The sequence below is a fragment of the Oncorhynchus mykiss genome, chromosome 27, assembly GCF_057628025.1.
Source record: "Oncorhynchus mykiss isolate SJ-2025 chromosome 27, ASM5762802v1, whole genome shotgun sequence".
In the NCBI taxonomy this organism is placed as follows: domain Eukaryota; kingdom Metazoa; phylum Chordata; class Actinopteri; order Salmoniformes; family Salmonidae; genus Oncorhynchus; species Oncorhynchus mykiss.
In genome coordinates, this window is record NC_143048.1 from 45,810,001 (window position 1) to 45,837,726 (window position 27,726).

The following is a 27,726-nucleotide window of genomic DNA, read 5'->3' on the forward strand; positions in this document are numbered from 1 at the left end:
AGTTCCAAATTGAGTAGCAGCTGCTGAAAAAAAAAATGTGCTCCTACAAATATTGACATTTAAATGGTGTGATTGGGAAAACAAAAAGAAAGCTGCAAGACTGAATGGAAGACAAAACAAGCAACACATGAAGGCTTGTGAAATTAGGCAGCTATTTTAGTTATCTGGATTGTTTACCAGTTGTTAAGCAAGGTGAAAATCTGTCGTTCTGCCCCCTGAACAAGGCAGTTAACCCACTGTTCCTACGGCATCATTGAAAACAAGAATTTCTTCTTAATTAACTGACTTGCCTCGTTAAACAAAGGAAAAATAAAACAAAATAAAAATGACTAGGGACTCTCCTAAAACAAAAGCTAACAAAAAATAGCTAGTTAACAACACAACAGATAGACAGAACATGAAATCAAACCGTTCTCTGAAGACAAGAAACATTGTTTTTTGGAAAAAGGTAGGCTTCTATTGCCACATTGTAGCCAACAACACCAGCATTACAACGGAAATTGTTTACACAACAGAAAGCTAAAAAGAAAAGTTTAATGATGGGACAGAACCATGAACGCATCTTCGCAGATCTTACAAGTTGCAAAACCAAGAACAAATTAAATATTGAATACCAAACGAGGACACATTTGGAAAATTGGTTATTTGCAACTATTTCCTTTCTCAAAAACAAAGAAAAAGGAGGCATCAGCCAAGGATGTCAGATCAGCATACTTTCTTTTAAAGAAGCTGACCAGAGCAACACATATCAAAACAGTCAATTTATACAGTACTGTATTGATACGAGGCAATGATTCAAGCCTCCGGGCTTTTGAGGATGTGTTTCAGAAGGAGAAAGTAACAGGAGGGAGATGGAGAAAAGCAACACCCCAACAGCCTCTGTGACCCAGCAACTGAAGAGCGATGGCACCAGGAAGCTTCAATATGACCATGTTGTTTTCTCGCCATGCCCTCTCTCCCAGTGATAGGGACTCTTGGGCACCTCACCTCCAAACCATCTGGAGTAAAGACAATACTCCCTGATGATTATCATTTTAATAAATACTGTCTAGAAACTAAAGGACGAGAACGTTCAGGGAGTAGAGCAGAGCATCTATTGCTGATACAAAACCACATTTGGCTAAAACATGTACAATCTATTGTGACAATGATGTATACATTTGTGCAGTTTATGCTCCTCCTTCAGATTCATCATATTATGAGGATCCGTTTTTTTGACAATCTCCATACAGAAATCATTACATTTCAGGCGCAGGGTAAAGTGCTTCTTTGCGGAGATTCCGATGCAAGAACAGGTTCTGAGCCTGACTACACTGATGCGGGAGGTAACCACCACATATTTGGACACCCCTCCTTGTACAGTAGCCCTATTATAAATAATAGAAACAGTCCTGACCAAATACTGAACAAAAAATGGGAAGGAGTTAGTGCATCTCTGTCGAGCCTTAGGCCTGTACATGCTTAATGGTAGACTCAGAGGGGTCTTTTTTAGGTTGGTTTCCTTACTGCTCAGCTCTTGGGACAAGCCTAGTCAATTATGCCATCAGTGACATAGACGCCTCCTACATTAGTGCATTCACTGTCAGACTACAGACACCGGTCAGATTAACGTGCTTCTGAAATTTACCAGGAATACTCATAAAAAAAACTGCCCAATAATCTCTACAACATGAACCTATCATACAGATGGGCTCCAAACAGCACAGACAAATTCATTGAAACATTGAACTAAAATTAAATGAACTCTGTGCAGGTCTTCAATGATCGTTCCACAGGTGCATGTTCATTAATTATTTAATGGGAAACAGCGTTTAAACCATTTACAATGAAGATCTGTGAAGTTACTTGGATTTTTTACGAATTATCTTTGAAAGACAGGGTCCTGCAAAAAGGGACGTTCCTTTTTTTGCTGAGTTCACCAATAAGACACTTGATGAAATTGGAAAACGCAATTGACCAGAATCAGTTCTGGGACATGTGGAACAATTTAATCATTTTGAATGGTACATCACAGTACTGACCACACACACACACACACACACACACACACACACACACACACACACACACACACAAAAAAATAAAAAAAAAAGGGGAAAAACCTTTATTGACTTTTAAAAAGCGTTTGATTCTGTTTGGCACGAAGGGGCATTCTTCAGATTTTCCAAAGTGGACTCAATCAAATTTATGAACACAGAAAACAAGTGTGGAATAACAACTAAAAAAACAACACAGAACAGAACTACTTTCCCAGCGTTGAAGTGTAAAGACAAGGCTGAAGTTTGAATCCAAACCTTTTCAACATTTAAATGAATTAGCAGACATGTTGGACCATTCTCCAGCCCCAGGACTCACACTATTTGACACAGAGGTAAAATACCTGCTCTATGTTGATGATTTGGTTCCAATAGCTCTTTACAGAAGTGAGGTTTGGGGGCCACTCAATACTATGGACTTTCAAATGTGGGAGAAAAATCCAATTAAAGCCATACATGCAGAACTATGTTGGAACATTCTAGAAGTCTAAAGAAATACACCAACTAATGCAAGTCGGGCGGAATTGTGCTGTTTTCCAGTGGTAATGAAAGAACAAACCAAAAAAAAAGATCATTACAATTTTGGCTACACCTAAATTCAAGTCTCCAATTTAAAGCACTTCAAACCCAAGAGCCGAGCCCAGAAACAAGCCCTCTCAGTAAGCTAGTATTGGACCTAACCAACCAAGCTGACACCAGCACTGATTCAAAAAAGACTAAAAAAAAAATTCAAATAAACAAAATCAATAACAATCAAAGGACTCAAATTTACAACATTGGAAAAACGAAACAAAATCCCAAAGCCGACTAAATTGCTATCTGGCTCTGAACAGAAAATATGAATTGGCTGATTATCTCTACTCTGTCAGAGATACGAAGCAGAGACAGATCCTTACCAAGTACAGGCTGAGTGACCAATTGGCAATAGAAACCGGCAGACATAAAAAGACATGGCTACCCAAAGAGGAGTGTGTACGTGGTCACTGCACGACAGGGGAGGTAGAGACAGAGATGCACTTTCTCCTTTACTGTGAGAAATATTCCTCACCAAGAGATTTTACAACATTTATTCAACATTTTTACTCATTAAACCAAGAGAAAAAACTAAACATATTCCTGGGTGAAGGAGCAATGGCTTCTCTATCCTTCCATATCCTGCATAGTAAGCAGTAACCAGCTTCTCTTTCCTTCCAGATCCTGCATAGTAAGCAGTAACCAGCTTCTCTTTCCTTCCAGATCCTGCATAGTAAGCAGTAACCAGCTTCTCTTTCCTTCCAGATCCTGCATAGTAAGCAGTAACCAGCTTCTCTTTCCTTCCATATCCTGCATAGTAAGCAGTAACCAGCTTCTCTTTCCTTCCAGATCCTGCATAGTAAGCAGTAACCAGCTTCTCTTTCCTTCCAGATCCTGCATAGTAAGCAGTAACCAGCTTCTCTATCCTTCCAGATCCTGCATAGTAAGCAGTAACCAGCTTCTCTATCCTTCCATATCCTGCATAGTAAGCAGTAACCAGCTTCTCTTTCCTTCCAGATCCTGCATAGTAAGCAGTAACCAGCTTCTCTATCCTTCCATATCCTGCATAGTAAGCAGTAACCAGCTTCTCTATCCTTCCAGATCCTGCATAGTAAGCAGTAACCAGCTTCTCTATCCTTCCAGATCCTGCATAGTAAGCAGTAACCAGCTTCTCTATCCTTCCAGATCCTGCATAGTAAGCAGTAGCCAGCTTCTCTATCCTTCCAGATCCTGCATAGTAAGCAGTAACCAGCTTATCTTTCCTTCCAGATCCTGCATAGTAAGCAGTAACCAGCTTCTCTATCCTTCCAGATCCTGCATAGTAAGCAGTAACCAGCTTCTCTATCCTTCCAGATCCTGCATAGTAAGCAGTAACCAGCTTCTCTTTCCTTCCAGATCCTGCATAGTAAGCAGTAACCAGCTTCTCTATCCTTCCAGATCCTGCATAGTAAGCAGTAACCAGCTTCTCTATCCTTCCAGATCCTGCATAGTAAGCAGTAACCAGCTTCTCTTTCCTTCCAGATCCTGCATAGTAAGCAGTAACCAGCTTCTCTATCCTTCCAGATCCTGCATAGTAAGCAGTAACCAGCTTCTCTTTCCTTCCAGATCCTGCATAGTAAGCAGTAACCAGCTTCTCTATCCTTCCAGATCCTGCATAGTAAGCAGTAACCAGCTTCTCTATCCTTCCAGATCCTGCATAGTAAGCAGTAACCAGCTTCTCTATCCTTCCAGATCCTGCATAGTAAGCAGTAACCAGCTTCTCTATCCTTCCATATCCTGCATAGTAAGCAGTAACCAGCTTCTCTTTCCTTCCAGATCCTGCATAGTAAGCAGTAACCAGCTTCTCTATCCTTCCAGATCCTGCATAGTAAGCAGTAACCAGCTTCTCTATCCTTCCATATCCTGCATAGTAAGCAGTAACCAGCTTCTCTATCCTTCCAGATCCTGCATAGTAAGCAGTAACCAGCTTCTCTATCCTTCCAGATCCTGCATAGTAAGCAGTAACCAGCTTCTCTATCCTTCCAGATCCTGCATAGTAAGCAGTAACCAGCTTCTCTATCCTTCCATATCCTGCATAGTAAGCAGTAACCAGCTTCTCTATCCTTCCAGATCCTGCATAGTAAGCAGTAACCAGCTTCTCTATCCTTCCAGATTATGCATAGTAAGCAGTAACCAGCTTCTCTTTCCTTCCAGATCCTGCATAGTAAGCAGTAACCAGCTTCTCTATCCTTCCAGATCCTGCATAGTAAGCAGTAACCAGCTTCTCTATCCTTCCAGATCCTGCATAGTAAGCAGTAACCAGCTTCTCTATCCTTCCAGATCCTGCATAGTAAGCAGTAACCAGCTTCTCTTTCCTTCCAGATCCTGCATAGTAAGCAGTAACCAGCTTTTAATGATGATTATTATTCCTAATATCAGGGGTACGGGTAGCAGGGGTGATGGTAGCAGGGGTACGGGTAGCAGGGGTACGGGTAGCAGGGGTACGGGTAGCAGGGGTACGGGTAGCAGGGGTGATGGTAGTGATAACAATTTAATGATAATGATAGTTGTAGTACTGATGTAAATGGTGGAGATGACAGTTAGTTATAATGAAATTATAACTGGGGGGGGGGCATGGCCAGTTTGGGGGAAGAGGGGTCAGGGGAATTTGAACACATTGTTGCTTTAGCAATATTGACGGCATGTTTTTCATGCCAACAAAGCAGCTTGAAATTTGAATGTTGAGAGTGAGAGGGGGGGACGACACACCATAACAGTCAGGATGCTGTGACAACTTCCTGCTCAGATTGCAGTAAACAGTCAGGATGCTGTGACAACTTCCTGCTCAGATTGCAGTAAACAGTCAGGATGCTGTGACAACTTCCTGCTCAGATTGCAGTAAACAGTCAGGATGCTGTGACAACTTCCTGCTCAGATTGCAGTAAACAGTCAGGATGCTGTGACAACTTCCTACTCAGATTGCAGTAAACAGTCAGGATGCTGTGACAACTTCCTACTCAGATTGCAGTAAACAGTCAGGATGCTGTGACAACTTCCTGCTCAGATTGCAGTAAACAGTCAGGATGCTGTGACAACTCCCTACTCAGATTGCAGTAAACAGTCAGGATGCTGTGACAACTTCCTACTCAGATTGCAGTAAACAGTCAGGATGCTGTGACAACTTCCTACTCAGATTGCAGTAAACAGTCAGGATGCTGTGACAACTTCCTACTCAGATTGCAGTAAACAGTCAGGATGCTGTGACAACTTCCTGCTCAGATTGCAGTAAACAGTCAGGATGCTGTGACAACTTCCTACTCAGATTGCAGTAAACAGTCAGGATGCTGTGACAACTTCCTACTCAGATTGCAGTAAACAGTCAGGATGCTGTGACAACTTCCTACTCAGATTGCAGTAAACAGTCAGGATGCTGTGACAACTTCCTACTCAGATTGCAGTAAACAGTCAGGATGCTGTGACAACTTCCTACTCAGATTGCACCATAACAGTCAGGATGCTGTGACAACTTCCTACTCAGATTGCAGTAAACAGTCAGGATGCTGTGACAACTTCCTACTCAGATTGCAGTAAACAGTCAGGATGCTGTGACAACTTCCTACTCAGATTGCAGTAAACAGTCAGGATGCTGTGACAACTTCCTACTCAGATTGCAGCATAACATGCTGACTAGACGTCATCGCACACATGCTGATTTTGCACGTCCACACCAGACGCGATCAGGACACGCAGGTTGAAATATCAAAACGAACTCTGAACCAACTACATTAAATTTGGGGACAGGTCGAAAAGCATTAAACATTTATGGCAATTTAGTCAGCTAGCTAGTTTGCTGTTGCTAGGTCTCCTCCTTCAGATCCTAGTCGTGCGCTCCTCCTTCAGTTCCTAGTCATACTCTCCTCCTTCAGTTCCTAGTCATACTCTCCTCCTTCAGTTCCTAGTCATACTCTCCTCCTTCAGTTCCTAGTCATACTCTCCTCCTTCAGTTCCTAGTCATACTCTCCTCCTTCAGTTCCTAGTCATACTCTCCTCCTTCAGTTCCTAGTCATACTCTCCTCCTTCAGATCCTAGTCATACTCTCCTCCTTCAGTTCCTAGTCATACTCTCCTCCTTCAGTTCCTAGTCATACTCTCCTCCTTCAGTTCCTAGTCATACTCTCCTCCTTCAGTTCCTAGTCATACTCTCCTCCTTCAGTTCCTAGTCATACTCTCCTCCTTCAGTTCCTAGTCATACTCTCCTCCTTCAGTTCCTAGTCATACTCTCCTCCTTCAGTTCCTAGTCACACTCTCCTCCTTCAGTTCCTAGTCACACTCTCCTCCTTCAGTTCCTAGTCATACTCTCCTCCTTCAGTTCCTAGTCATACTCTCCTCCTTCAGTTCCTAGTCATACTCTCCTCCTTCAGTTCCTAGTCATACTCTCCTCCTTCAGTTCCTAGTCATACTCTCCTCCTTCAGTTCCTAGTCATACTCTCCTCCTTCAGTTCCTAGTCATACTCTCCTCCTTCAGTTCCTAGTCATACTCTCCTCCTTCAGTTCCTAGTCATACTCTGCTCCTTCAGTTCCTAGTCATACTCTCCTCCTTCAGTTCCTAGTCATACTCTCCTCCTTCAGTTCCTAGTCATACTCTCCTCCTTCAGTTCCTAGTCATACTCTGCTCCTTCAGTTCCTAGTCATACTCTGCTCCTTCAGTTCCTAGTCATACTCTGCTCCTTCAGTTCCTAGTCATACTCTCCTCCTTCAGTTCCTAGTCATACTCTCCTCCTAGATCAGCACTCTACTCTGAGACACTTTTGAATACAAGCCAGGGGGGGGACACGCTACCCCACCCTCTTCCTGGAGATCTGCCATCTTGAATGTATTCAGTCCAACCCCAACCTAACACACCTGATTAAAGCTAGTTAAGGTCTTGGTGAACAGCCATTTCATCAAGTCCGCTGTGAATTAGGGTTGAACCTACAAGGAAGAAGAGGGTTTGGCAGCTCTGGTGTAGAGGAACATTCTACCACCAGGGGTAGCCAACTCAATGTTCTGAAATCACCATATTGCTGCCCCTAAGCCTAGACACTGTTCCACAGTCAGTTTGAGGTTTTCCCCCATAAAAGTTAAGGTCCTGTATTACATTAGTAGTCCTGTATTACATATTAGTAGTCCTGTATTACATTAGCAGTCCTGTATTACATTAGCAGTCCTGTATTACATTAGCAGTCCTGTATTACATTAGCAGTCCTGTATTACATTAGCAGTCCTGTATTACATTAGCAGTCTATTAGTCCTGTATTACATTAGCAGTCTATTAGTCCTGTATTACATTAGCAGTCTATTAGTCCTGTATTACATTAGCAGTCTATTAGTCCTGTATTACATTAGCAGTCTATTAGTCCTGTATTACATTAGCAGTCCTGTATTAAAATTAGCAGTCCTGTATTACATTAGTAGTCTATTAGTCCTGTATTACATTAGCAGTCCTGTATCACATTAGTAGTCCTGTATTACATTAGTAGTCTATTAGTCCTGTATTACATTAGCAGTCTATTAGTCCTGTATTATATTAGTAGTCCTGTATTAGTAGTCTATTAGTCCTGTATTACATTAGTAGTCTATTAGTCCTGTATTATATTAGTAGTCCTGTATTACATTAGTAGTCCTGTATTATATTAGTAGTCTATTAGTCCTGTATTATATTAGTAGTCTATTAGTCCTGTATTATATTAGTAGTCTATTAGTCTATTAGTCCTGTATTATATTAGTAGTCTATTAGTCCTGTATTACATTAGTAGTCTATTAGTCCTGTATTATATATTAGTAGTCCTGTATTATAAATAGTAGTCCTGTATTACATTAGTAGTTTAGTAGTCCTGTACTATATATTAGTAGTCCTGTATTACATTAGTAGTCTATTAGTCCTGTATTACATTAGTAGTCTATTAGTCCTGTATTATATATTAGTAGTCCTGTATTATATATTAGTAGTCCTGTATTATATATTAGTAGTCCTGTATTATATATTAGTAGTCCTGTATTATATATTAGTAGTCCTGTATTATATATTAGTAGTCCTGTATTATATATTAGTAGTCCTGTATTATATATTAGTAGTCCTGTATTATATATTAGTAGTCCTGTATTATATATTAGTAGTCTATTAGTCCTGTATTACATATTAGTAGTCCTGTATTATATATTAGTAGTCCTGTATTACATATTAGTAGTCCTGTATTACATATTAGTAGTCCTGTATTACATATTAGTAGTCTATTAGTCCTGTATTACATATTAGTAGTACTGTATTATATTAGTAGTCCTGTATTACATATTAGTAGTCCTGTATCACATATTAGTAGTCTATTAGTCCTGTACTATATATTAGTAGTCCTGTACTATATATATTAGTAGTCCTGTATTATATATTAGTAGTCTATTAGTCCTGTATTATATTAGTAGTCCTGTACTATATATTAGTAGTCCTGTACTATATATATTAGTAGTCCTGTATTATATATTAGTAGTCTATTAGTCCTGTATTATATTAGTAGTCCTGTATTACATATTAGTAGTCCTGTATTACATATTAGTAGTCTATTAGTCCTGTATTATATTAGTAGTCAATAAGTCCTGTATTACATTAGTAGTCCTGTATTATATTAGTAGTCCTGTATTATATTAGTAGTCTATTAGTCCTGTATTATATATTAGTAGTCCTGTATTATTAGTCCTGTATTATATTAGTAGTCTATTAGTCCTGTACTATATATTAGTAGTCCTGTACTATATATTAGTAGTCCTGTATTATATATTAGTAGTCCTGTATTATATATTAGTAGTCTATTAGTCCTGTATTATATTAGTAGTCCTGTATTACATATTAGTAGTCCTGTATTACATATTAGTAGTCCTGTACTACATATTAGTAGTCCTGTATTACATATTAGTAGTCCTGTATTACATATTAGTAGTCTTGTTTTACATTAATAGTCTATTAGTCCTGTATTATAATAGTAGTCCTGTATTACATATTAGTAGTCCTGTATTACATATTAGTAGTCCTGTATTATATATTAGTAGTCTATTAGTCCTGTACTATATATTAGTAGTCCTGTACTATATATTAGTAGTCCTGTACTATATATTAGTAGTCCTGTATTATATATTAGTAGTCTATTAGTCCTGTATTATATTAGTAGTCCTGTATTACATATTAGTAGTCCTGTATTACATTAGTAGTCTATTAGTCCTGTATTACATATTAGTAGTCCATTAGTCCTGTATTATATTAGTAGTCCTGTATTATATTAGTAGTCCTGTATTATATTAGTAGTCTATTAGTCCTGTATTATATTAGTAGTCTATTAGTCCTGTATTATATTAGTAGTCTATTAGTCCTGTATTATATTAGTAGTCTATTAGTCCTGTATTACATTAGTAGTCCTGTATTATATTAGTAGTCTATTAGTCCTGTATTATATGTATTATATTAGTAGTCTATTAGCCCCGTATTGTAATAGTCTATTAGTAGCTGCATTTGTATCTAAGTGACCTAATAAAGTCCAATAGGGTCAGAAAGCCTGATTGATGCCAGCTTCAACCTGATTCATTAACACGGTAGTGTGGAGGGTTTGGTCGGTGACCTTCAGGCTAGCAAAGAGGAGCTCTACAACTACTAGCATGTTCAAATCAGACAACAACCATCTCTACAATCCATCTTCTCACTATTGATTTTACTTTATTAAAAAAAAACTCAATGTTGCAGCAACAGAAAAATGTCTTCAACTATGAAAGATGATAACAAGCTCATAACAAAACCAGCAAATGTGGTCTCTCTCTCTCTCTCTGTTCCCTACAGGTCTCTCTCTCTCTCTCTCTCTCTCTCTCTCTCTGTTCCCTACAGATCTCTCTCTCTCTCTGTTCCCTACAGGTCTCTCTCTCTCTCTCTCTCTCTCTTCCCTACAGGTCTCTCTCTCTCTGTGTGTTCCCTACAGGTCTCTCTCTCTCTCTGTTCCCTACAGGTCTCTCTCTCTCTCTCTCTCTGTTCCCTACAGGTCTCTCTCTCTCTGTTCCCTACAGGTCTCTCCCTCTCTGTTCCCTACAGGTCTCTCCCTCTCTGTTCCCTACAGGTCTCTCTCTCTCTGTTCCCTACAGGTCTCTCTCTCTCTCTGTGTGTTCCCTACAGGTCTCTCCCTCTCTGTTCCCTACAGGTCTCTCTCTCTCTGTTCCCTACAGGTCTCTCTCTCTCTCTCTCTGTTCCCTACAGGTCTCTCTCTCTCTCTCTCTCTCTCTCTCTCTCTCTCTGTTCCCTACAGGTCTCTCTCTCTCTCTCTGTTCCCTACAGGTCTCTCTCTCTCTCTCTGTTCCCTACAGGTCTCTCTCTCTCTCTCTGTTCCCTACAGGTCTCTCTCTCTCTCTCTGTTCCCTACAGGTCTCTCTCTCTCTCTCTCTCTCTCTCTCTCTCTCTCTGTTCCCTACAGGTCTCTCTCTCTCTCTCTGTTCCCTACAGGTCTCTCTCTCTCTCTCTGTTCCCTACAGGTCTCTCTCTCTCTCTCTGTTCCCTACAGGTCTCTCTCTCTCTCTCTCTCTCTCTCTGTTCCCTACACATATCTCTCTCTCTCTCTCTGTTCCCTACAGGTCTCTCTCTCTCTCTCTCTTCCCTACAGGTCTCTCTCTCTCTGTGTGTGTTCCCTACAGGTCTCTCTCTCTCTCTCTCTCTCTGTTCCCTAGAGGTCTCTCTCTCTCTGTTCCCTACAGGTCTCTCCCTCTCTGTTCCCTACAGGTCTCTCTCTCTGTTCCCTACAGGTCTCTCTCTCTCTCTCTCTCTCTCTCTCTGTTCCCTACAGGTCTCTCTCTCTCTCTCTCTCTCTGTTCCCTAGAGGTCTCTCTCTCTCTGTTCCCTACAGGTCTCTCCCTCTCTGTTCCCTACAGGTCTCTCTCTCTGTTCCCTACAGGTCTCTCTCTCTCTCTCTCTCTGTTCCCTACAGGTCTCTCTCTCTCTCTCTCTCTCTCTCTCTCTGTTCCCTACAGGTCTCTCTCTCTCTCTGTTCCCTACAGGTCTCTCTCTCTCTCTGTTCCCTACAGGTCTCTCTCTCTCTCTGTTCCCTACAGGTCTCTCTCTCTCTCTGTTCCCTACAGGTCTCTCTCTCTCTCTGTTCCCTACAGGTCTCTCTCTCTCTCTCTGTTCCCTACAGGTCTCTCTCTCTCTCGTCCCTACAGGTCTGTATACCTCCCTCTCTCTCTCTCTGGTCCCTATAGGTCTGTATACCTCTCTCTCTCTGTTCCCTACAGGTCTCTCTCTCTCTCTGTTCCCTACAGGTCTCTCTCTCTCTCTGTTCCCTACAGGTCTCTCTCTCTCTCTGTTCCCTACAGGTCTCTCTCTCTCTCTTTCTCTGTTCCCTACAGGTCTCTCTCTCTGTGTTCCCTACAGGTCTCTCTCTCTCTCTCTGTTCCCTACAGGTCTCTCTCTGTGTTCCCTACAGGTCTCTCTCTCTCTCTCTCTCTCTCTGTTCCCTACAGGTCTCTCTCTCTCTCTCTGTTCCCTACAGGTCTCTCTCTCTCTCTCTCTTCCCTACAGGTCTCTCTCTCTCTCTCTCTTCCCTACAGGTCTCTCTCTCTCTCTCTCTCTTCCCTACAGGTCTCTCTCTCTCTCTCTTCCCTACAGGTCTCTCTCTCTCTCTCTTCCCTACAGGTCTCTCTCTCTCTCTCTCTCTCTCTCTTCCCTACAGGTCTCTCTCTCTCTCTCTTCCCTACAGGTCTCTCTCTCTCTCTCTCTTCCCTACAGGTCTCTCTCTCTCTCTCTTCCCTACAGGTCTCTCTCTCTGTGTGTTCCCTACAGGTCTCTCTCTCTCTGTTCCCTACAGGTCTCTCTCTCTCTGTTCCCTACAGGTCTCTCTCTCTCTCTCTCTCTCTCTCCCTCTCTGTTCCCTACAGGTCTCTCTCTCTCTCTGTGTGTTCCCTACAGGTCTCTCTCTCTCTCTGTGTGTGTTCCCTACAGGTCTCTCTCTCTCTCTCTCTCTCTGTTCCCTACAGGTCTCTCTCTCTCTCTCTCTCTGTTCCCTACAGGTCTCTCTCTCTCTCTCTCTCTCTGTTCCCTACAGGTCTCTCTCTCTCTCTGTTCCCTACAGGTCTCTCTCTCTCTCTCTCTCTCTCTCTGTTCCCTACAGGTCTCTCTCTCTCTCTCTCTCTCTCTGTTCCCTACAGGTCTCTCTCTCTCTCTCTCTCTCTGTTCCCTACAGGTCTCTCTCTCTCTCTCTCTCTCTCTCTCTCTGTTCCCTACAGGTCTCTCTCTCTCTCTCTCTGTTCCCTACAGGTCTCTCTCTCTGTCTCTCTCTCTGTTCCCTACAGGTCTCTCTCTCTCTCGTCCCTACAGGTCTCTCTCTCTCTCGTCCCTACAGGTCTGTATACCTCCCTCTCTCTCTGGTCCCTATAGGTCTGTATACCTCTCTCTCTCTGTTCCCTACAGGTCTCTCTCTCTCTCTGTTCCCTACAGGTCTCTCAATTCAATTCAATTCAAGGGCTTTATTGGCATGGGAAACATGTGTTAACATTGCCAAAGCAAGTGAGGTAGACAACATACAAAGTAAATATATAAAGTGAAAAACAACAAAAATGAACAGTAAACATTACACATACAGAGGTTTCAAAATAGTAAAGACATTACAAATGTCATATTATAGATATATACAGTGTTTTAACAATCTCTCTCTCTCTCTGTTCCCTACAGATCTCTCCCTCTCTGTTCCCTACAGGTGTCTCTCTCTCTGTTCCCTACAGATCTCTCCCTCTCTGTTCCCTACAGGTCTCTCTCTCTCTGTTCCCTACAGGTCTCTCTCTCTGTTCCCTACAGGTCTCTCTCTCTCTGTTCCCTACAGGTCTCTCTCTCTCTGTTCCCTACAGGTCTCTCTCTCTCTGTTCCCTACAGGTCTCTCTCTCTCTGTTCCCTACAGGTCTCCCTCTCTCTGTTCCCTACAGGTCTCCCTCTCTCTGTTCCCTACAGGTCTGTATACCCCTCTCTCTGTTCCCTACAGGTCTGTATACCCCTCTCTCTGTTCCCTACAGGTCTGTATACCCCTCTCTCTGTTCCCTACAGGTCTGTATACCCCTCTCTCTGTTCCCTACAGGTCTGTATACCCCTCTCTCTGTTCCCTACAGGTCTGTATACCCCTCTCTCTGTTCCCTACAGGTCTGTATACCCCTCTCTCTGTTCCCTACAGGTCTGTATACCCCTCTCTCTGTTCCCTACAGGTCTGTATACCCCTCTCTCTGTTCCCTACAGGTCTGTATACCCCTCTCTCTGTTCCCTACAGGTCTGTATACCCCTCTCTCTGTTCCCTACAGGTCTGTATACCTCTCTCTCTGTTCCCTACAGGTCTGTATACCTCTCTCTCTGTTCCCTACAGGTCTGTATACCTCTCCCTCTGTTCCATACAGGTCTGTATACCTCTCTCTCTCTCTCTGGTCCCTACAGGTCTGTATACCTCTCTTTCTCTCTCTGGTCCCTACAGGTCTGTATACCTCTCTCTCTCTCTCTCTGGTCCCTACAGGTCTGTATACCTCTCTCTCTCTCTCTCTGGTCCCCACAGGTCTGTATACCTCTCTCTCTCTCTCTGGTCCCTACAGGTCTGTATACCTCTCTCTCTCTCTGGTCCCTACAGGTCTGTATACCTCTCTCTCTCTCTCTCTGGTCCCTACAGGTCTGTATACCTCTCTCTCTCTCTGGTCCCTACAGGTCTGTATACCTCTCTCTCTCTCTCTGGTCCCTACAGGTCTGTATACCTCTCTCTCCCCCCTACAGGTCTGTATACCTCCCCCTCTCCCCCTACAGGTCTGTATACTGGGGTGTCTCTCTGTGATCATTCATCTGAATTCCTATCACTGATCCACCAAAGCAGCAAGCTCCCTCCTGGCTGTAGCAACGCCAAGCGAAGGCTGTTGATTTCCATGCCTGTGTTTTTGCGTTAGTCCTTCGAGGGCCTCCAGCAGCACACAGGAGGCTGACACAGTGTTAGTTTTAGTCCTACGAGGCCCTCCGGCAGCACACTTGGGGCTGATCAAGGTTTAACCTGCCCCCTGCAGCAGCGCCTGTAGGTGTACGTTCCAAACGGCAACCTATTCTCGACATAGGGCAGTGCACTATGGGGGCCTAGTCAAAAGAAGTGCACTATATAGGGAACAGTGAGTCATTTGGGACACAAACCCAGCTCCCGCCATGCCTGCCTCTATATGTAAAATTGTTTGTCATCCTGCTCGACAGGCAGATGTGGCAGGGACACGTCTAGGGACAGAGCTAAAGGCAGCAGAGCGCCTATGACAAAGCCCTCACTTTGTCACTCATAAAACGTGACAGAGTGACTCCCAGTGTGCAAAGCATCTTGGCGTAACCCTGGACAACACCCCTGTCGTCTTCCTGCAAACATCAAAGCATCTTGGGGTAACCCTGGACAACACCCCTGTCGTCTTCCTGCAAACATCAAAGCATCTTGGGGTAACCCTGGACAACCCCCCTGTCGTCTTCCTGCAAACATCAAAGCATCTTGGGGTAACCCTGGACAACACCCCTGTCGTCTTCCTGCAAACATCAAAGCATCTTGGGGTAACCCTGGACAACACCCCTGTTGTCTTCCTGCAAACATTAAAGCATCTTGGCGTAACCCTGGACAACACCCCTGTTGTCTTCCTGCAAACATTAAAGCATCTTGGGGTAACCCTGGACAACACCCCTGTTGTCTTCCTGCAAACATTAAAGCATCTTGGGGTAACCCTGGACAACACCCCTGTTGTCTTCCTGCAAACATCAAAGCATCTTGGGGTAACCCTGGACAACCCCCCTGTTGTCTTCCTGCAAACATCAAAGCATCTTGGGGTAACCCTGGACAACACCCCTGTTGTCTTCCTGCAAACATTAAAGCATCTTGGCGTAACCCTGGACAACACCCCTGTTGTCTTCCTGCAAACATTAAAGCATCTTGGGGTAACCCTGGACAACACCCCTGTTGTCTTCCTGCAAACATTAAAGCATCTTGGGGTAACCCTGGACAACACCCCTGTCGTCTTCCTGCAAACATCAAAGCATCTTGGGGTAACCCTGGACAACACCCCTGTTGTCTTCCTGCAAACATTAAAGCATCTTGGGGTAACCCTGGACAACACCCCTGTCGTCTTCCTGCAAACATTAAAGCATCTTGGGGTAACCCTGGACAACACCCCTGTCGTCTTCCTGCAAACATTAAAGCATCTTGGCGTAACCCTGGACAACACCCCTGTTGTCTTCCTGCAAACATTAAAGCATCTTGGCGTAACCCTGGACAACCCCCCTGTCGTCTTCCTGCAAACATTAAAGCATCTTGGCTTAACCCTGGACAACACCCCTGTCGTCTTCCTGCAAACATCAAAGCATCTTGGGGTAACCCTGGACAACACCCCTGTTGTCTTCCTGCAAACATCAAAGCATCTTGGGGTAACCCTGGACAACACCCCTGTTGTCTTCCTGCAAACATCAAAGCATCTTGGCTTAACCCTGGACAACACCCCTGTCGTCTTCCTGCAAACATTAAAGCATCTTGGGGTAACCCTGGACAACCCCCCTGTCGTCTTGCTGCAAACATTAAAGCATCTTGGGGTAACCCTGGACAACCCCCCTGTCGTCTTCCTGCAAACATCAAAGCATCTTGGCGTAACCCTGGACAACACCCCTGTTGTCTTCCTGCAAACATTAAAGCATCTTGGGGTAACCCTGGACAACACCCCTGTTGTCTTCCTGCAAACATTAAAGCATCTTGGGGTAACCCTGGACAACACCCCTGTTGTCTTCCTGCAAACATTAAAGCATCTTGGGGTAACCCTGGACAACACCCCTGTTGTCTTCCTGCAAACATCAAAGCATCTTGGGGTAACCCTGGACAACACCCCTGTTGTCTTCCTGCAAACATCAAAGCATCTTGGGGTAACCCTGGACAACACCCCTGTTGTCTTCCTGCAAACATTAAAGCATCTTGGGGTAACCCTGGACAACACCCCTGTTGTCTTCCTGCAAACATCAAAGCATCTTGGGGTAACCCTGGACAACACCCCTGTCGTCTTCCTGCAAACATCAAAGCATCTTGGGGTAACCCTGGACAACACCCCTGTTGTCTTCCTGCAAACATTAAAGCATCTTGGGGTAACCCTGGACAACACCCCTGTTGTCTTCCTGCAAACATTAAAGCATCTTGGGGTAACCCTGGACAACACCCCTGTTGTCTTCCTGCAAACATTAAAGCATCTTGGGGTAACCCTGGACAACACCCCTGTTGTCTTCCTGCAAACATCAAAGCATCTTGGGGTAACCCTGGACAACACCCCTGTTGTCTTCCTGCAAACATCAAAGCATCTTGGGGTAACCCTGGACAACACCCCTGTTGTCTTCCTGCAAACATTAAAGCATCTTGGGGTAACCCTGGACAACACCCCTGTTGTCTTCCTGCAAACATCAAAGCATCTTGGGGTAACCCTGGACAACACCCCTGTCGTCTTCCTGCAAACATCAAAGCATCTTGGGGTAACCCTGGACAACACCCCTGTTGTCTTCCTGCAAACATTAAAGCATCTTGGGGTAACCCTGGACAACACCCCTGTTGTCTTCCTGCAAACATTAAAGCATCTTGGGGTAACCCTGGACAACACCCCTGTTGTCTTCCTGCAAACATTAAAGCATCTTGGCGTAACCCTGGACAACACCCCTGTTGTCTTCCTGCAAACATCAAAGCATCTTGGCGTAACCCTGGACAACACCCCTGTTGTCTTCCTGCAAACATCAAAGCATCTTGGCGTAACCCTGGACAACACCCCTGTTGTCTTCCTGCAAACATCAAAGCAGTGACTCGATCCTGCAGGTTCATGCCCTACGACATCCGTAGAGTACGACCCTACTCCACGGATGGAAGAGACGCAGGTCCTTAATCCAGGCACTTGTCATTTCCTGTCTGGACAGCTGCAACTCGCTAAAATGACTCAAATGTATTCCAGTGTCTGCCTGCAAACTGAAAATCTTTGACTGGGTGTGTTCAGGCTAGCTGCCCCTCAGAAGCATAGTCTACTGCTTAGACAGTACAGTATGAAACTAAGGCTACTGTAAAGACAATACAGTATGAAACTGAAGCTACTGTAAAGACAATACAGTATGAAACTGAAGCTACTGTAAAGACAATACAGAATGAAACTGAAGCTACTGTAAAGACAATACAGAATGAAACTGAGTCTACTGCAAAGACAATACAGAATGAAACTGAGTCTACTGCAAAGACAATACAGAATGAAACTGAGTCTACTGCAAAGACAATACAGAATGAAACTGAGTCTACTGCAAAGACAATACAGAATGAAACTGAGTCTACTGCAAAGACAATACAGTATGAAACTAAGGCTACTGCAAAGACAATACAGAATGAAACTGAGACTACTGCAAAGACAATACAGAATGAAACTGAGTCTACTGCAAAGACAATACAGTATGAAACTGAGACTACTGCAAAGACAATACAGTATGAAACTGAGTCTACTGCAAAGACAATACAGAATGAAACTGAGTCTACTGCAAAGACAATACAGTATGAAACTGAGGCTACTGCAAAGACAATACAGAATGAAACTGAGACTACTGCAAAGACAATACAGAATGAAACTGAGTCTACTGCAAAGACAATACAGTATGAAACTGAGTCTACTGCAAAGACAATACAGTATGAAACTGAGTCTACTGCAAAGACAATACAGAATGAAACTGAGTCTACTGCGAAGACAATACAGTATGAAACTGAGGCTACTGTAAAGACGTCACAAGCTTGATTCAGAAGACCGGGAGAGATTTTTAATTGGCTAAGAAAGAATGGATTGGCTTTTCAATGTTAATTAAAGGGTACTAAAGGCCGAACGGATTGGTGAACTGAATGAGCCAAAACGTAAAAAATAATTAGTCAAGCCGTTTCCAGCTACAACAGTCACTTACAACATTAACAATGTCTACACTGTATTTCTGATCAGTTTTATGTTATTTTAATGAAGAGAAGAAAAAAAAAATCCATTTGCTTTTCTTTCAAAAACAAGGACATTTCTAAGTGACCACAATCTTTTGAACTGTGGTGTATATGGGGCAGCAACCTCTAAGGTGCAGGGTTACGTAACCGGGTGGAAGCCGCCTAGTGATGAACACTGTCTCTTTAAAAAATGTAAAATGTAAATCACAACGACCAGACTGAAGCAGCAAAAAAACATCAGCAGCCCAGTAACGACCTGAAAGGTTGTCGGTCACCTCCGTCTGTTGACTGTAGAACCCTGTTGTTCTGTTTACCTAAGACAACCAGACCTGTCAAGAGAAGGTCGGCGCAGGGCCATTCACCACAAAAGGAACCTCGTCAACAGAAATGAGTTCACATCAAGTTACTCTGTCCAACACATGAGACTCTGTCGCTGGCCCAGACGGTTCCCTATTCAGAAGGAAGCAGCGATATTTCACCAAATAAACCTGTGTACAGGAATATGATTTGGTGAAAACAGTGATGCCACAATAAACAGAATATAATCAAATCAAAGTATAATAATAATAATAATAATAATAATAATAATGTAGGGTATGTAAACATTATATTAAGTAGCATTGTTTAAAGTGGCTCTTTATACAGACACAAAGTCTACATACGGACAAAATTTAAGAGACTCAGAATCCACACACACTATATTGCACTATGAACCCTTGTTGGGCTACAGTGCACCATGTAGGAAGAAAGAATAGGGTGCCATTTGAACCACAAACACTCAGTCAGCCAATACCCAATATGTTCAAGTGTATCTGTTTTAGCCAAGTACCCTATTAAAAATAAAATAATGTTTTAAAGATGTGTGCATTTAACTACAGTATGGACTACTACTATAGCCTAAGGTAAGCTGAAAAAAATAAATGCTACAGTAATGTAGCTGTAATTAACTATTAGTGACCACCCTGGAGAGACACGAATGGCATTCAGTCACAAATTGCACTGTCTGTATCTGAACCAGGAGTTAATTAAACAGCAGTGTAAAAAATGTGTAAGTCCCAGGTTCACTGCCTATTCCAGCACCCAGGGGACAGGGGCTAAATTACACAGAACCGTTGTTTTCTGGGTAGACTACAGACGACGTTGTTTTCTGCCTGGATAAGATATCAGCATGTTTTATTCACAGTGTAGCCAACCAGTAGGCCTGTGATCTCAAAATAGTATTGAAAGGTACAGAGTGCCTATAGGAAGTTCACACCACCTTGAACTTTTTGACATTATTTTTTTGGAATGACTACCCCCCTTCCTCTGTCCCGCAAATAAGGATTTGTTCTTAACTGACTTGCCTAGTGAAATAAAAAGGTAAAATAAAAATTTATAAAATACATACAACATCTGTAAGGTCCCAGAGTCATGTATCAGAATTTCAAGCACAGATTAAACTACAAAGACCAGGAGCTTTTGAAAAAGATTAAACTACAAAGACCAGGAGCTTTTGAAAAAGATTAAACTACAAAGACCAGGAGCTTTTGAAAAAGATTAAACTACAAAGACCAGGAGCTTTTGAAAAAGATTAAACTACAAAGACCAGGAGCTTTTCAAAGAGCCTCACAAAGAAGGGCAGGGGGTTGGTAAACGGGGAACGATGACAAATCAGACATTGAATATATCTTTTAGCATGGTCAAGCAAATAATTAGGCTGTGGATGAATTATTAAACTACTCAGACACATCAAAGATGCAGTCGTCCTTTGGAACTGAAAAGACAGGAAGGAAACAGCTCAGGGACGTCACCGCGAGGCCATTGGTGAATTTTTTTTTTTTTTTTTTTTTAAAAGGTACAAAGTTGAATGGCAGAAAACGGAGGATGGATCAACAACATTGTAGCGACTCCACAATACTAAAATACTACAGAATAAAAAGGATGCTTCACTATAGTCAACTATAGTTAACTACTTGTACTCTGCACACAAACGGTCAATTATTCCCTACACAGTGATCTGGGCCCATTTGGATCTGTCTGAATGGCTCACATGGTACGAGTAGGCCACTGTACTGTCAGTAGGTCTGTAGACTAGCCTACATACAGCACCCAGAGTCTGCTACGGAGACTAGCCTAAACACAGCACCCAGAGGTCTGTAGACTAGCCTACATACAGCACCCAGAGTCTGCTACAAAGACTAGCCTACATACAGCACCCAGAGGTCTGTAGACTAGCCTACATACAGCACCCAGAGTCTGCTACAGAGACTAGCCTAAACACAGCACCCCAAGTCTGCTACAGAGACTAGCCTACAGACAGCACCCAGTCTGCTACAGAGACTAGCCTACATACAGCACCCAGAGGTCTGTAGACTAGCCTACATACAGCACCCCGAGTCTGCTACAAAGACTAGCCTACATACAGCACCCAGAGGTCTGTAGACTAGCCTACATACAGCACCCAGAGTCTGCTACAAAGACTAGCCTACATACAGCACCCAGAGGTCTGTAGACTAGCCTACATACAGCCCCCCGAGTCTGCTACAGAGACTAGCCTACATACAGCACCCAGAGGTCTGTAGACTAGCCTACATACAGCACCCAGAGTCTGCTACAGAGATTAACCTACATACAGCACCCAGGGGTCTGTAGACTAGCCTACATACAGCACCCAGAGTCTGCTACAGAGATTAACCTACATACAGCACCCAGATGTCTGTAGACTAGCCTACACACAGCACCCAGAGTCTGCTACAGAGACTGTAGTCTACCCAGAGTCTGCTACAGAGACGGTAGTCTACCCAGAGTCTGCTACAGAGACTGTAGTCTACCCAGAGTCTGCTACAGAGACGGTAGTCTACCCAGAGTCTGCTACAGAGACTGTAGTCTACCCAGAGTCTGCTACAGAGACGGTAGTCTACCCAGAGTCTGCTACAGAGACTGTAGTCTACCCAGAGTCTGCTACAGAGACTGTAGTCTACCCAGAGTCTGCTACAGAGACTGTAGTCTACCCAGAGTCTGCTACAGAGACTGTAGTCTACCCAGAGTCTGCTACAGAGACTGTAGTCTACCCAGAGTCTGCTACAGAGACTGTAGTCTACCCAGAGTCTGCTACAGAGACGGTAGTCTACCCAGAGTCTGCTACAGAGACTAGCCTACACACAGCACCCAGAGAATTGACACGATGATGATGCCTGTGATTCTATTAAACTGGGTATGTTGAAATTGTTGTGTTCATATGTTTTTGTGTTCAGTATAAAAGTCCCTATACTTCTGATACATTAAGTAATGCAGTAGAAGACAGTGGTTGACGTTAGTGAAATAAAATAATTGTTAAATTATGATTCATAACATTTGACTAGTGGATTGTATCTGGAAACATCATGGAGACAAACATCTTAACGTTGTCACCTATCTAGTCAGTCGATGGTTATGACCACAGTCATACAGCTATAGTGATGCTACAATGTTGCATCTGATGAAGAACGTCACAGGCCAGCAGCAGAAGTGTTACACTGTATCTACTAGCCAGAACCACATGGTTTTAGGCTCTGAATGTAGCTAATAATAATGCTCTGACACACACACACACACACAGACAGAGAAGTAGGGTGCCTGCCTCCTCAACCATGCTGGCGTGTTCAGTCATACACTGGGCGGAACCACCTGGCTGGCTGGAACAAATGAGTTGTCAAAGCTGAGGAAGGAGGGATGGATGGTGAAAGAGTGTGGTAGCTAGTTTACTACCGGCCAGCCACTGGCACCAAAGACATAGCTAACATGACTATATAATAGTATGACCACGTCGAGGAGAATATTTGGTATTGTAGTAAGGATGACAGGCGAACGAACACCATACCATTAGCAAACCGGTTAGCCCGGGCTTCTGGTCACTGCGACAGTTAAGGGCACCGACCGGTCATGCGACCGCTATGCTGCGGTTTTCTCAAATGTCACTCACTGAATGTACTAGAAGGCGACTGTAGGATCTGAACAAATATGTATCTATCTGGTGTTTCTGGTGTTTTTACGAACAGACATGTATACCAGCTCGAGCCTGACGGTTGTGCACGGTACAGCGACGAGCTTGAACTGTGAGCTGTGCAGCATTTTAGCGCTGAAAAAGCCTTTTTTTACCTCCTCCTGAAGTCCTTTTCGTACTGCTTGAGGTAGGGATCCATTTGAAGAAGGGAGTTGAACTCAGGAATTGTAACATTATCCCATGTATCCGCCATGGTCCTTACAGTCGAAAGCAATCGAGCACCGAGTGTCGCAGCTGGTAGAACACAAGTGACAGTCACGGCTGAGCCTTTGTTACGTGCCAGAAAGGGTTCAGAGACAACAGCGAATCAGGGTCATTCTGATCCGCCCCAGCCTATCACAATACCAACTTTATCACCCCGATCCACTCCAATAAAATCAAATAAAACATGATGATGCTTGATGAGAGGCGGTGTGTTTCTTTAAGATGACAGCGGAAGCGTTTTGGAAGTAGGAAATCACTGTCACATTCTTGTAGTCTTTAAACACTGCTCTGAAAATGAACCCCAATGTCAAAGATTATGAGGGCACAGGATTGTTCGTTACCACGTTGCAACATTAGATATTATGCTACAAAAATATCATTGTTACAATCTTAACCTACAACGTGATACAAACTACTTCATTCGTCTCGTTCAAAAATGAGATAGCGAGACGGATAGTAAAAATTGTAGGCTAAATATGACAGAATCCTCGCATCTGATTCTACTCAAATAGATACGATTACTATGTACTAGTGAACAGAGATATTCGAAGTAGATTTGCTAAATCTAACAGCAATTTATACTGTGTGTTTATAGTTTATTGTGAAATTGCTCTTTGACATCCCATCTTGGTAAGTTCATACAAACACATTGATTTGGACAAAGTGTGTTCATGTTTTTTTCACGTGACGGTTGAATCGGTCCAAATGGCACCCTATTCCCTATTTGGTACACTGCTTTTGACCAGGCTTGATCAAATGTAGTGCACTATATAGAGGATAGGGTGCCATTTTGGAATAGAACGGTGGAGCAATCCACCCCGCTGTGCCCTGAGTTACACAACCCAATGTGTTCATATCAGGGCTTTGAGGTCGTTTTTTCCTCAACACAGGACTGTAAAGGCCAATGGCTGAAGCTTGAGCTGTTTGCCAACAACATGTTGGTATTTTAAGGAGTCAAGGCCTATCATAGTAGATAAAACCAGATGATGTAACACACGGTGCATTCGGAAAGGATTCAGACCCCTTCATTTTATCCACATTTTGTAACGTTAAGACTTATTCTAAAATTTAGTAAATTATTATTTTTCCTCATTAATCTACACACAATAACCCATAATGAAGAAATGTTTTGCAAATGTATTAAAAATGAAAAACAGAAATACCTTATTTACATAAGTATTCAGAATCTTTGCTATAAGTCTCGAAATTGAACTCAGGTGCATCCTGTTTCCATTGATCATCCTTGAGATGTTTCTACAACTTGATTGGAGTCCACCCGTGGTAAATTCAATTGATTGGACATGATTTGGAAAGGCACACACCTGTCTATATAAGGTCCCACAGTTGACAGTGCATGCCAGAGCAAAAACCAAGCCATGAGGTCGAAGGAATTGTCTGTATAGCGCCGAGACAGGGTTGTCGGTTCACAGATCTGGTGAAGGGTACCAAAAAGTTTTGCAACATTGAAGGTCCGCAAGAACACAGTTCTTAAATGGAAGAAGTTTGGAACCGGCAAGTCTCTTCCTAAAGATGGCCGCCCAGCAAAACTGACCAATCATGGGAGAAGGGCCTGATGGTCACCCTGACAGAGCTCCAGAGTTCCTCTGTGGAGACAGGAGAACCTTTCAGAAGGACAACCATCTCTGCAGCACTCCACCAATCAGGCCTTTATGGTAGAGTGACCAGACGGAAGCCAAAGGCACATAACAGCCCGCTTGGAGTTTGCCAAAAGGACACGCAGATCATGAGAAATAAGATTCTCTGGTCTGATGAAACCAAGGTTCTTTTTGGCCTGAATGCCAAGTGTCACATCTGGAGGAAACCTGGCACCATCCCTATGGTCAAGCATGGTGGTGGCAGCATCATGCTGTAGGGATGATTTTCAGTGGTGGGGACTGGGAGACTAGTCAGGATTGAGAGAAAGATGAACAGAGCAAAGTACAGAGAGATCCTTGATGAAAACCTGCTCCAGAGCGCTCAGGACATCAGACTAGGGCAATGGTTCACCTTCCAACAGGACAACCCTAAGCACACAGCCAAGACAACGCAGGAGTGGCTTTGGGAAAAGTCTCAATGTCCTTGACTAGCCCAGCCAGAGCCCGGACTTGAACCTGATCAAACATCTCTGGAGAGACCTGAAAATAGCTGTGCAGCGATGCTCCCCATCCAACCTGACAGAGCTTGAGAGAATCTGCAGAGAAGAATGGGAGAAACTTCCCAAATACAGGTGTGCCAAGCTTGTAGCATCACACCCAAGAAGACTTGAGGCTGTAATCGCTGCTAAAGGTGCTTCAACAAAGTACTGAGTAAAGGGTCTCAATACTTATGTAAATGTGATCTTACAGTTTTTTATTTGTAGTAAATTTGCTACATTTCTAAACCTGTTTTTGCTATTTGTCATTATCGGGAATTGTGCGTAGTTTGATGATGGGGGGGATGACAATTTCAATAAATTTTAGATTAGGGCTGTAACGTAATAAAATGTGCAAAAAGTCAAGGGGTCTGAATACTTTAGGATGTAGGATGACTTAGTAATAGACCATGTGTCAGGCTACTTATTCCATCCTTAAAGTACTATATAATATAATTGGGTACACATTAGGCAAATATATTGTAGTGAATTATATGTAGGCCCTCAAAGTTCTACAGCTGCGCCATCGAGAGCATCTTGACTGGCTGTATGACTGCTTGATATGGCAATAGCACCGCCCTCGATTGCATGGCAACTACAGAGGGTGGTGCGGACAGCCATCCAGGACCTCTATCAGGCAGTGTGAATGGAAGGACCGGGTTCTCTCTGCTTCCGCACGGCAAAAGGTACCGGTGTATCAAGTCTGACGCCCACAGGCTCCTTACAAGCTTCTGTCCCCAGACCTACCAAATCACGACTTCAAAACCTAACCCAGACTTACCAAATCACGACTTCAAAACCTAACCCAGACCTACCAAATCACGACTTCAAAACCTAACCTAGACCTACCACATCACGACTTCAAAACCTACCACATCACGACTTCAAAACCTACCAATCACGACTTCAAAACCTAACCCAGACCTACCAAATCACGACTTCAAAACCTAACCCAGACCTAACAAATCACGACTTCAAAACCTAACCCAGACCTACCAAATCACGACTTCAAAACCTAACCCAGACCTACCACATCACGACTTCAAAACCTAACCCAGACCTACCAAATCACGACTTCAAAACCTAACCCAGACCTAACAAATCACGACTTCAAAACCTAACCCAGACCTACCAAATCACGACTTCAAAACCTAACCCAGACCTACCACATCACGACTTCAAAACCTACCAATCACGACTTCAAAACCTAACCCAGACCTAACAAATCACGACTTCAAAACCTAACCCAGACCTACCAAATCACGACTTCAAAACCTAACCCAGACCTACCACATCACGACTTCAAAACCTACCAATCACGACTTCAAAACCTAACCCAGACCTACCAAATCACGACTTCAAAACCTAACCCAGACCTACCAAATCACGACTTCAAAACCTAACCCAGACCTACCAAATCACGACTTCAAAACCTAACCCAGACCTACCAAATCACGACTTCAAAACCTAACCCAGACCTACCAAATCACGACTTCAAAACCTAACCCAGACCTACCAGTTTACGACTTCAAAACCTAACCCAGACCTACCACATCACGACTTCAAAACCTAACCCAGACCTACCAGATCACGACTTCAAAACCTAACCCAGACCTACCACATCACAACTTCAAAACTTAACCCAGACCTACCAAATCACGACTTCAAAACCTATCCCAGACCTACCAAATCATGACTTCAAAACCTATCCCAGACCTACCACATCACGACTTCAAAACTTAACCCAGACCTACCAAATCACGACTTCAAAACTTAACCCAGACCTACCAAATCACGACTTCAAAACCTATCCCAGACCTACCAAATCATGACTTCAAAACCTATCCCAGACCTACCAAATCACGACTTCAAAACCTATCCCAGACCTACCAAATCATGACTTCAAAACCTATCCCAGACCTACCAAATCACGACTTCAAAACCTAACCCAGACCTACCAAATCACGACTTCAAAACCTAACCCAGACCTACCAAATCACGACTTCAAAACCTAACCCAGACCTACCAAATCACGACTTCAAAACCTAACCCAGACCTACCACATCACAACTTCAAAACCTAACCCAGACCTACCAGATCACGACTTCAAAACCTAACCCAGACCTACCACATCACAACTTCAAAACCTAACCCAGACCAACCAAATCACGACTTCAAAACCTATCCCAGACCTACCAAATCACGACTTCAAAACCTATCCCAGACCTACCAAATCACGACTTCAAAACCTAACCCAGACCTACCAAATCACGACTTCAAAACCTAACCCAGACCTACCAAATCACGACTTCAAAACCTAACCCAGACCTACCAGTTTACGACTTCAAAACCTAACCCAGACCTACCAGTTCACGACTTCAAAACCTAACCCAGACCTACCAAATCACGACTTCAAAACCTAACCCAGACCTACCAAATCACGACTTCAAAACCTACCAATCGCGACTTCAAAACCTAACCCAGACCTACCAGTTCACGACTTCAAAACCTAACCCAGACCTACCAGTTCACGACTTCAAAACCTAACCCAGACCTACCAGTTCACGACTTCAAAACCTAACCCAGACCTACCAGTTCACGACTTCAAAACCTAACCCAGACCTACCAAATCACGACTTCAAAACATAACCCAGACCTACCAAATCACGACTTCAAAACCCAGGACTGTTTCTTCTGCTTCTATACACTAATAATTAATGACTGCATCCCAAATGGTACCATTTTCCCTATTTAGTGCATGATAGTGTGCCTAGACTGCTTCTGTACACTAGTAGTAATTAATGTAATTTAGTATTCATGCAGTAGATGT

General features: G+C 43.4%; 1 protein-coding gene across 1 annotated transcript in view; it reads right to left on the minus strand.

Annotated features, from left to right (window-relative positions):
- gbe1b (1,4-alpha-glucan branching enzyme 1b) overlaps positions 1 to 23,407 on the minus strand; it is a 324,598-nt gene extending 301,191 nt beyond the window's left edge. Inside the window, exon 1 of the mRNA XM_090224112.1 lies at positions 22,657 to 23,407. Coding sequence (XP_090080238.1) covers positions 22,657 to 22,754 — 98 coding nt within the window. The 5' untranslated portion in view covers positions 22,755 to 23,407. The remainder of the gene's footprint in view (positions 1 to 22,656) is intronic.
- Between the last annotated feature and the right edge of the window lie 4,319 nt (positions 23,408 to 27,726).